The sequence below is a fragment of the Ochotona curzoniae genome, unplaced genomic scaffold, assembly GCF_017591425.1.
Source record: "Ochotona curzoniae isolate NIBS_2020 unplaced genomic scaffold, NIBS_Ocur_1.0 scaffold_3890, whole genome shotgun sequence".
Taxonomy (NCBI): Eukaryota; Metazoa; Chordata; class Mammalia; order Lagomorpha; family Ochotonidae; genus Ochotona; species Ochotona curzoniae.
The window spans coordinates 28,803,144-28,812,396 of NW_024467115.1; the positions used below are offsets into that span (position 1 = coordinate 28,803,144).

At 49.4% G+C, this 9,253-nt stretch overlaps 1 protein-coding gene across 2 annotated transcripts in view; it reads right to left on the reverse strand.

The window, feature by feature from the left end:
- LRP11 (LDL receptor related protein 11) overlaps nucleotides 1–7,462 on the reverse strand; it is a 32,142-nt gene extending 24,680 nt beyond the window's left edge. The window contains exons 1-2 of one of the 2 annotated variants that reach the window (XM_040965362.1): nucleotides 6,801–7,462; nucleotides 20–177 (exon numbers count right to left, since the gene is read on the reverse strand). In XM_040965362.1, the coding sequence (XP_040821296.1) occupies nucleotides 20–177; nucleotides 6,801–7,389 (747 nt within the window). In that variant the 5' untranslated portion in view covers nucleotides 7,390–7,462. The remainder of the gene's footprint in view (nucleotides 1–19; nucleotides 178–6,800) is intronic. The other variant, XM_040965363.1, reaches the window with a different exon arrangement.
- Between the last annotated feature and the right edge of the window lie 1,791 nt (nucleotides 7,463–9,253).

Below are 9,253 nucleotides of genomic sequence, written 5' to 3' on the forward strand. Positions count from 1 at the left end.
TAAAGGCCACGTGGATTACCTTCATGTCCACCGACGGGTCACCCTGCAGCAGCGTCCACTCATAGTGGATGATGGCATGGTCATCTGTGCTCTCACGGCCATCCAACGTCACCTCGTCTGTGGGTAGATGCAGGACCACATTCTGTCCAGCCTTGCTTTGCGGAGGCTCGTCCTTTTCTATGAAAGAAGGTAAATAAATCATGAGAGGATTCTCTATTCTTTTATAATTTATGAGGCAAGTATCTTGGTTGTTGAACAGATACAGGTCAGCTAGGAACTACCAAGAAAATGCACACTCACCGAAGATTATTTTCCTCTGGATTTTCCTTGTGTTCTCTTACACAGCATAATAAAATCACGAGGAGTAAGGAATGTAGCTCTCATATGTGTGGAAGAGGAAATGTGGAGGTAGCAGAGGCTGCCACAAAGCTGGTAACACAGTATACCAGGACCACCCAATGTGTAAATATGTGTAAATATGAATTTTTCTAAAAGAACTTTTCACTTGATATTTATAAGCAACTTGGCTTCAGAAATTTGTTTAGATAACATTTTAAAGACTTTTTATTGGGGCTGGTGCTGTGGCTCCATGAGTTAAGCCACTGCTTGTGAAGCTGGTATCTCATGAATGCCAGTTTAACACTCAACTTCTCCACTTTCACTGCATCTCCCTGATAACGCACCTGAGAAAGCAGCAGAGGATTGGCTAAGTGCTTGAGCACCTGCCACTCACACAGGAGACTCAGAATTCTAAGCTCTTGGCTCTAGCCCGGTCCAACCCCAGCTGTGGCAAACCATTTAGGGAGGAAACCGGAAAATGGAAGAGCTCGCTTGCTCTCTCTCAAACATTTGCTGTCACTCAGCCTATCAAATAATAAATAGATATTTACATATATTTATTAACTAGTTATTTAAAGTACATGTAGTTACATAAAGGTATACTGTTTTATTGTATATTATAGTACTATACATCACAATTATATACATTACATTTTGCCGGAGTCCAGCTCCAGCTGAGTTCAGAGCTCAAGAAGGGTATGTGAAATAGGCGTAGAAAGAAGAGAGACGGACCACTACAATTCCAAGATCATTGTGGACCATGCGAGAAAGCTGTCTGCTTTATTTATACAGAAGCAGTCACAAACTCTGGCACAAACTTTTTACATCATGGTGTTGCATCCACTCCACCAGAGTACGGCCCCAAGCAGTACAATTACAAAGTTTTCTTTAGGGGCAGTTTGACATAGCTTCAAGGTGGGGCACAATTTACAACAGCTTGAGAGGTGAGTGAGGAAGGATTCTACATTCCTTGCTTATCTCAGCTTGCCAGCCCTCACCTGCTCTCCTCAAGTCTGGGTTCTATCCTTGGCACACCTGTGCCAGCCAGACCCCTACCTTGAATTATGTATGGGTTAGTAAGTCTGGAGTCTTGGTTTATGGGGATTAGGGGCCATTGGCATGAAAGGCCATTAGGCCTGCAAGCTCACACAGTTTGTTAACTAAACAAGTAAAGCAAGAATTATAACGGAGGAAAGAATTGTAATTAGCTGTGAGCTATGTTTACTCCATTTAAGTTTCAACTCTACAATGGGCAAGTGAATGTTTCCAAAGATAATTCTACAATTTGTTTCACCTTAAGACAGGGCATTATCCATTCTGATGTTGCAGCTAAGAACTTCTCAGTGGACAACACATCTCATTCAGTAATACACTCCTACTGCAATTCTTATTCTACAACTTATCCACCACTTAACGGGAAACACAACAAAAGAAAAAATACATAAAGATCTAAGACAAAAAGTTTCAAACATTAAATCCCTCTACAACTGCAGGTTCTACAACGTCATAAAAACAATCAAACAATAATCAAAAGTATATTTTTATGATGTTATTAAAATCACCCTATATTTCCTCTAGTTAAAAAATTATGAAAGCAGCTACAACAACTACATTTTCTATGTTCTAAAGAGTTGCAAGGACAGGCTAACCCATTCAAATTAAATCCCATATGAAAAATTTTTTTGGAATCCAGTTTTTCTTTGGAGGGTCAAAGCTTCTAAAAATTAGTTATGGTGAGCCCAGTGGTGGCCTAGTGGCTAAGTCCTCACCTTGTAACCACCAGGATCTCATATGGGCGCTGGTTCGTGTCCCAGTTGCTCCACTTCCTGTCTAGCTCCCTGCTTGTGGCCTGGGAAAGCAGTGGAAAACGGCCCAAAACCTTGAGCCCTACACCTATGCAGGAGAGACCCAGAAGAAACTCCTGGCTCCTAGCTTCGGATCAGCTCAGCTCCGGCCTTGGAGGTCACTTGGGGAGTGAACCAGAGGATGGAAGATCTTTCTGTCTCTCCTCTTCTCTTTATATCTGCCTTTCCAATAAATAAAATAAAATAAGTCTTAAAAATAAGCCTAGTCGTGATAATAGAAACATCACATTGGGTTTCTGTGACACAAGCGACTAAGTAATTTATACCTACAGGGAATAGAAAATTCCTTATTATAGCGGTCTATGAGATGAGCCCTCTTCACAGTCATTTAAAGGGTTAAGGTCTGGTAACTTTAAGTAAGCCATTGGAGCAATTGGTTCTGTCTGTTCCCTGCCCTGGTGATCCTGCAGCTTTGTCCTGCTCCTCCCAGGTGGGAGCGGAGGTGTCTGCATTACCAGCAGCCCTTTTATGGGCATCTTCTAGTTCTGCAGGTACACGTTAGAGTTAGCAGCTATTTATATGAAAATTTAAATTGTTATTTTTACGAGAATAAAATTATGTCAATATGAACACTCATATATATATGTATATCTTATTTTTCATTTCTCAAAGATTTAAGATAGAAGAATCAGGTAATTGTTGATATAACCCATATGATAAAAACACTAATACACTCTATCTTTCTTGAAAGGAAAAATATCACTATAGCTATTTAGTTTTATTTAGCGGAGCTTTAAGGTACCATTTATGAACCCAGTGAAATCCTCAGCCTTTACATTGGTATCTTGGAATAAGAGAGATACTGTTTTTTTTAAAGATTCATTGATTTTTATTGCAAACTCAGATATACAGAAGGGAGGAGAGACAGAGAGGAAGATCTTCCATCCGATGATTCACTCCCCAAGCAACGGCTGGAGCTGCTACAATCCAAAGTCAGGAGACAGGAGCCTCTTCCAGGTCTCCCATGTGGGTGCAGGGTCCCAAGGTTTTGGGCCGTCCTCGACTGCTTTCCCAGGCCATAAGCAGGGAGCTGGATGGGTCTTCTGGGTCTCCCGCGCAGGTGCAAGGCAAGGACTTTAGCTGCTAAGCTACCATGCCAGGCGCCACATGTTATTTAGCAAAAGTATTTTATGTAGGCACAGTTCTGGCCTAGCTCTGGTGTTGACAGTGCTGCCAGCTGCCAATTTGGGATTCCAGCTTTGTACCAGGCACCGTGACAAGTGCTCCATCAGCACTGCACTTCACTTCCACACGTCCCTAAGACAGGCATTTGTGCAGCACTGATAAGGAAGCTGCACAGATGGGCCAGGTTAGCTGCTCAAGATTACACAAGTGATACACGCCAGGTCAGCTGTCAGGCCAGCTCTTTCTCACTCACAAGCTCTGTCTTTCTGTACACCCTGACACACCCTTCAGTCTTACATCTGGAATTTAATCAGTAGCTTTTTAATATATTCTTCTTATGGATATTTTATTCATATATTTAGCACTGCCCACACAATTCAAACTCACCACTATCATTTTAATTTCCTATCACATTGGACATTTGCTTTGTGACAATTTTTTTTCCACCATGATAAATAATGCCAAAACAAATCCTTTTCTGCTCATCTTTTTTTTTTAAAGGTGTATTTATATATTTCAAAAAGAGACAGAGGAATTGATCTTCTATCTTTTCTTTCAATCCAAAGCCAATCTCCCATACAGGTGGCAGGGGCTCAAGCATTCAGGCGATCTTCCACTGCTTTTTCCAGGCCATCAACATGGAGCTGAAATGGAAGTGGAGTAGCTGGGACATGAACTAGAACTCACGTGGGATGCCAATGTTGCAGGTGGTAGCTTTACCCACTGTGCCATAATGCCAGTCCATATTTTTTCTTTAGCATGAATCATTTTAATAAAAACTTTTCAGAAAAATGCATGAACATCACTTGTGTTTTAATGTTCTGTTAAGTATCTCTTCATTGATTTCCACGAAGTTGGCACTGCTTTACACCATAAGTGACCACAGAAGGGCAGGCATTTGACACAGAGGTTTAAAATGTTGCTTGGAGTGCCTGCATTCCAGGTCAGAGTGCCTGTCAGTCCTAGCTACTCCTCTTCCAATCTAGCTTTCTGCTAGCACGCATTCTGGAAGGCAGAAGATGATGCTCCAGGGCTTAAGTCTCTGCTAGCCACATGGGAGACCCAGAGTTCCCGGCTCCCACCTTCAGCTGCAGCCCATACTGCTTCAAGCTCTTGAGAGGGGAACCAGTGGATAGCAGCTCTCTCTCTGCCTTTCAAATACAGTCGAAATAAGTGAATAATAAAGAGCATAGAAAGTACATGTGTGCCAATCTAAAAGTAATCTTGTACAGTAAGTACAAGCTGAAATTATTTGTCGTTAATTAAAACTCAGCACTTTCCTTGTTTATTAACTCTGGGAACTGTTTTTGCATATTCATTTAGTTTTGTTATTCCTCTGTCTCACAAACCCTTTCTATTAATACAATATTTTTATCTCATGTGTCACCATACTTATGCTTACAATTTCTTCTTTTCATATATAAGCTTTTATAAACATGAATAGCACCTATCCTTTTCCTTTCTAATCTTCTCCAGAGTTCCCAAACTCTGCCTGGAGACACTGAGCTCCCAGGCTGAGGTCCTGGAGCCCTTACAGGTGATGATGTTCTCAGCTCTTCTGGGATGCTAACTGCTCCCTCTCCCACCCCAAACTTACGCTCTTTATTTAACCATCCCATCCAATCCCCCAGCTTTTCCAACCAGCCACATGACCCAAGTAGGCTCTGACAATGACACGTGTACCTGTACGGGCCATCTTTAGAATTCCCACAAGGAATTCTTAGACAACCCCCTCCCCCTCACCGCATGGAAGGGAAGGGCCAAGAAGAAAGGAGGAGGAAAAAATGATTCGGCAACTTCTAGAAACTCGATTTTTTTCCTTTTGCTTGCCCCAGGTGCACTCTTCCCTCATTTGTGCCCTGGGTTATGGGAACTCTGTGAGGTATTGTGGGCTTCTTCCAGATGGGCGCTGAGAACCACAGGCTGATTCTTGGCTGAGGGGTTTGTGGGCAGAGTGGAAGGCTCTGTGGAACTCAGAGCTCAGGGAGGCTGCTGGGGATCCCACAGAGGCGCTGCCTTCCAGTGACTGTCTCAAAGCCCAGCGTGGCCACAGTGACCCCTGACATCTGATATCTCAGATTAGAGGTGGAGGAGGGTTTAAGTGGGATCTGGGATCAAGATTTCCAAAGAGGCTGAGGCTGCCCCAAACTTCCCCCTCCACTAATGCTGTCATTCCCGTTACCGCAACTCACACTGCTATACTGCAGAGGACAGCACGCTGGGCCTGACCACAAGTGGCCCAGGCAAGGCCTCCCAGTCACCTCGATCTCCAACTCCTATAATCTTTATTGTCAAAAAGTTTGTGGGAATGAGTCTTACCAAAAAACTATGAATACGCTTCAAAATGTTTTTGCGCCAAAAACAAGTATCTTGTGAGGCCAGGTTCAGGGCCTTGGAGGAGGGGGTGGTGCCCACTTACTGGACCCCACCTCACAGTTCACTGCACACACCAGCTGGGCTGGCTGTGCAAAGCAAGACCTGGCGGTTGCCAAGACAATCAAGGCCAAGGGAATCTCCTTTCTGCTTCTCTGACCAGATCCTGGGGAGCATGAGGCCTCAGACCATGCTCCAAGATTAGGACAGGAAAGATAGTGGCTTGAATACCCTCATTCAAGACGCTTTTATCAGCCCAGACTCCTGGATCCCCCATGGCACTCCCCATGACTATGACTGTAAGAAAAAATACTTAAAAACCCCAAGCCGTTTCCCCTAAAGACAGTGTCTGGTTAGACACTCCACTTCCCTCTTCGGGGCAAAGTGCTCTCCTGTGGCTTTGTCTTAGAGACTCTGCGGGCCCTGTGACTTAGTCAAAGCACCTGTGTCACCATTCTGCTCTGCCTGTGCTTGCTTCCCCTGTGCAGTCTTCTCTAAGCTGAGGAAAGAATCCAGCGAGCTTCCCCCACCCACAACATCATCCAATGCCACTTTCTTAAGAACTTCCTGAAATCTGAATCCTTATTAAAAGCAAATCAAAAACCATCCCGCTAAAAAGAGATGCAGTATAACTTCCTTATTTTTTATTTCTCTCTTTCTGCTCCTCACCAAAGCGAACAGCCCCCTCCCGTATTTTGGTCTGATGACAGCAACCGCGGGTTGGAAGCGCCAGAGGCAACGAGGGTGGGCGTTAGCAGCACTTTGGTAAGCTCCCGAGATTGGGCTCTCAACAGCAGCTTGACGCAATATAAAACCCACGGGGCTAAAATAAACTTTGTCCGTCTCGCTTCAGAGTTCTCCTCCTCTACGTCGAATTTCCGCGAATCCTCTCCAGGCTGCTTTCTTCTCCTGGTTTAGGAAAATCCCAGCCGCTCTGCATCCCCTCCCCCTCCATCTCCCCCCTAGGGCCCGGGGAAAATCAAAGCTCCTGGTCCCTGCACAGGGGCGCCTAGAGTGCAGACCGGGCCCCCAGCAGGTGCCTGGGCAGGAAGACCCAAGCGCCCCGACCCCGAGCGGCCCCCTCCGTCGCGCGCTTACCGGGTCCGGTCGAGGCCCACGCGGCGTCGGGGACCGCGGCGCGGCTGAGGCTGTAGCTGCTGTAGCCGCGGAGCAGGGCGAACTTGCAAACGTTGCGGCCGCGCACTGTGCAGTTGAAGAGGTAGCAACGGAGGGCGGTGGCAGAGGGCGCGGGCCGCCGCGGCAGCTCCACCACCGCCACGGAGCAGCGCGGCTCGGAGCAGCAGGCGGCCACGCACTGCCGCCAGTCCCGCACCGACGCCGGCGCGCTCAGGAAGCTGGCGCCCGCCTCGATGGAGTCCTTGGTGCGGATGATGGCGTCCGGCATGGCACTGTAGCCGCCGCCGCCCCGGCCCGGGCAGCCCTCCCGGGGGCCGCCGCCGGCCCGCAGTTCCAGTTCCAACTCCTCCTGCGGCCGCTCTTGCTGCAGCTGCCGCCGGAACTCCTCCAACAGCTGCTCCACGCCCGAAAGCTGCGCGTGCAGGTCCGGCCGTGGCGCCGCGAGCGGCCCGGCCGCGCGGCCACTCGCCAGCCACAGGCAGAGAAGCAGCAGCCGGCCAAGAGCCCGGGGCCGTGACGAGCCTGCGCCCTCCCGGGCGGCGAGGACCATGGCGGCCTGAGGGAAGAGCTGAGGCGCGGCCGAGTGGCGAGGGAGAGGGCGAGCGCGGCCGCCGAGGCTGCTAGGCCCGGGCCTCAGAGCGCGGCGGCCCCGGGACCCGGCTGCTGCCCCGAGGTGGCGGCCGCAACGGGAGGCATAGCGGGCCGCGTCCGGCGCCGCTGCCCGCTCTTCCGCCGGCCGCCGCTTCCCGAACCGCGCGGGCACGAGGCAGCTGGTCCCGGATCAGCACCGCTTTGAGAACAGCGGCCGCGGCGGGGCGGAGCTGAGGAGAGTCCCGCCCTCGGCGCGCTCCCGCTCCTGCCGGGGGAGGCCCCGGGCGCGCTGCCCAGGCGACGCCCTTCTTGTCTGTGGAAACCGGGCGTGGCGCCTGCGGCTGCGCGGCCGACTCCGGTAACCAGTGCTCTGGGCGGACGGAGGCCGGGTTAGCTCGTCGGCCCGGGCAGCCCTAGTGACCTCAGGGACCTGTCACCTGAGGAACCTGAGGAACCTGAGGAAGGCCGACGGTCGGGAGCCGGCAGAGGGCGCCCCGCTCCCCGGGTAATGGAGACAGCGCCGCTGACGGGCACGCGGAGAGGAGAGGCCCGGTGCTCGGCTGGGGACGAGCAGCCGGGCCGGGCTGGAAGCAGCGGGATGCGGGACAAGGGGCCGAGCCCGCAGGGTCCCCGCGTCGGGGTGTGGGCGGCTGCGACGGCTTCCGCACCGGATTGTTTCTGGTGAGTTAGTGCTATTTTTGGTTTTCTCTTGTTACAAAAGTACGTTGTTTTGGTTTGGTTGGGTTTTCTTTGTGGCGGTGTCCAGAACTTTTGGATGGTTTGTTGTACGCTGTGAATCGAATATTGGTTAAATACCTGTACTTGTTTGTTTGTTTTTAACTGTAGGAGCTGACCTTGAGGAGCTGACTTTGAGGAAGTCATTTTTTTGGGGTGTGTTGGGAGGAGGGTGAGGCTGAGAGGAAGGGGAGGAACCCAGTGTTTCTTTGTGAAAGAGAAACTAGAAGGCTTTTGGTGCAGTGCAGTTGAGTGACTTTGAGGCTGACATGCCTTGCTTTGGAACCCTAGTGTGTCCAGACGGCGTTGGGTTGGACATCCTTCCAGCTGTTGAGATGTGTACCCCAGCCAGCTGTGGCCACTTTAGGGTGACCTTGAGGCATGTCAGGTGTGGTTGCTGTCACGGGCCTTGGCTGCAGCCGACTTCTGTGAGGAGAACTTTGACTTGTGAGGGTGCCATCCACTCTTGTAAAGACTAGTTATAAGAGTAATGACTAGTACCAGAAATAAACAAGTTTGATGCAATATTAAGTAGTGATGATATATGAGTGTGGGGTTTGCCCCATCACATTTTCAAAAAGTGTGTTTTGGAAAGGCCGAGAGACAGAGAGCTTTGTCATGTGTTGATTCACTCCTTGAAAGCCTACAGCAGTCAGAACTGGGACAGGCAGAAGCAGGAACTAGATCTGTCCCAGTCTCCCAGGTAGGTGGCAGAAAATCAAGGGTTGAGCCAAGCCCCGCTGCCAGGCAGGGCGCCCAGGAGCCAGGAGGTGCTCTTGCAGTGCTGGGACCCCATGTAGATGCTCCAGTTTGGGAAATGGTGTCCTAAGGGAGGACTTTGCCACGGTGCTGAGCCCCACCCCACACACTTTGACAAACATGATTTCGTCCTAATATTCAGTGAGATAGGACACCTATGACCCTTACTGCTGCCTGGGGACAGTGAAAGACTAGTCAATTCGGGATGAGACCGAGCTCCCGTGCTCTGATGAGGTGCAGCATTTCTTGAGTATTTGACAAGAACTGGAGGATAAAATGTAGAAGACAGGTTTTCCGACATCAGACAACAGATCATGCTGGACTGAGAG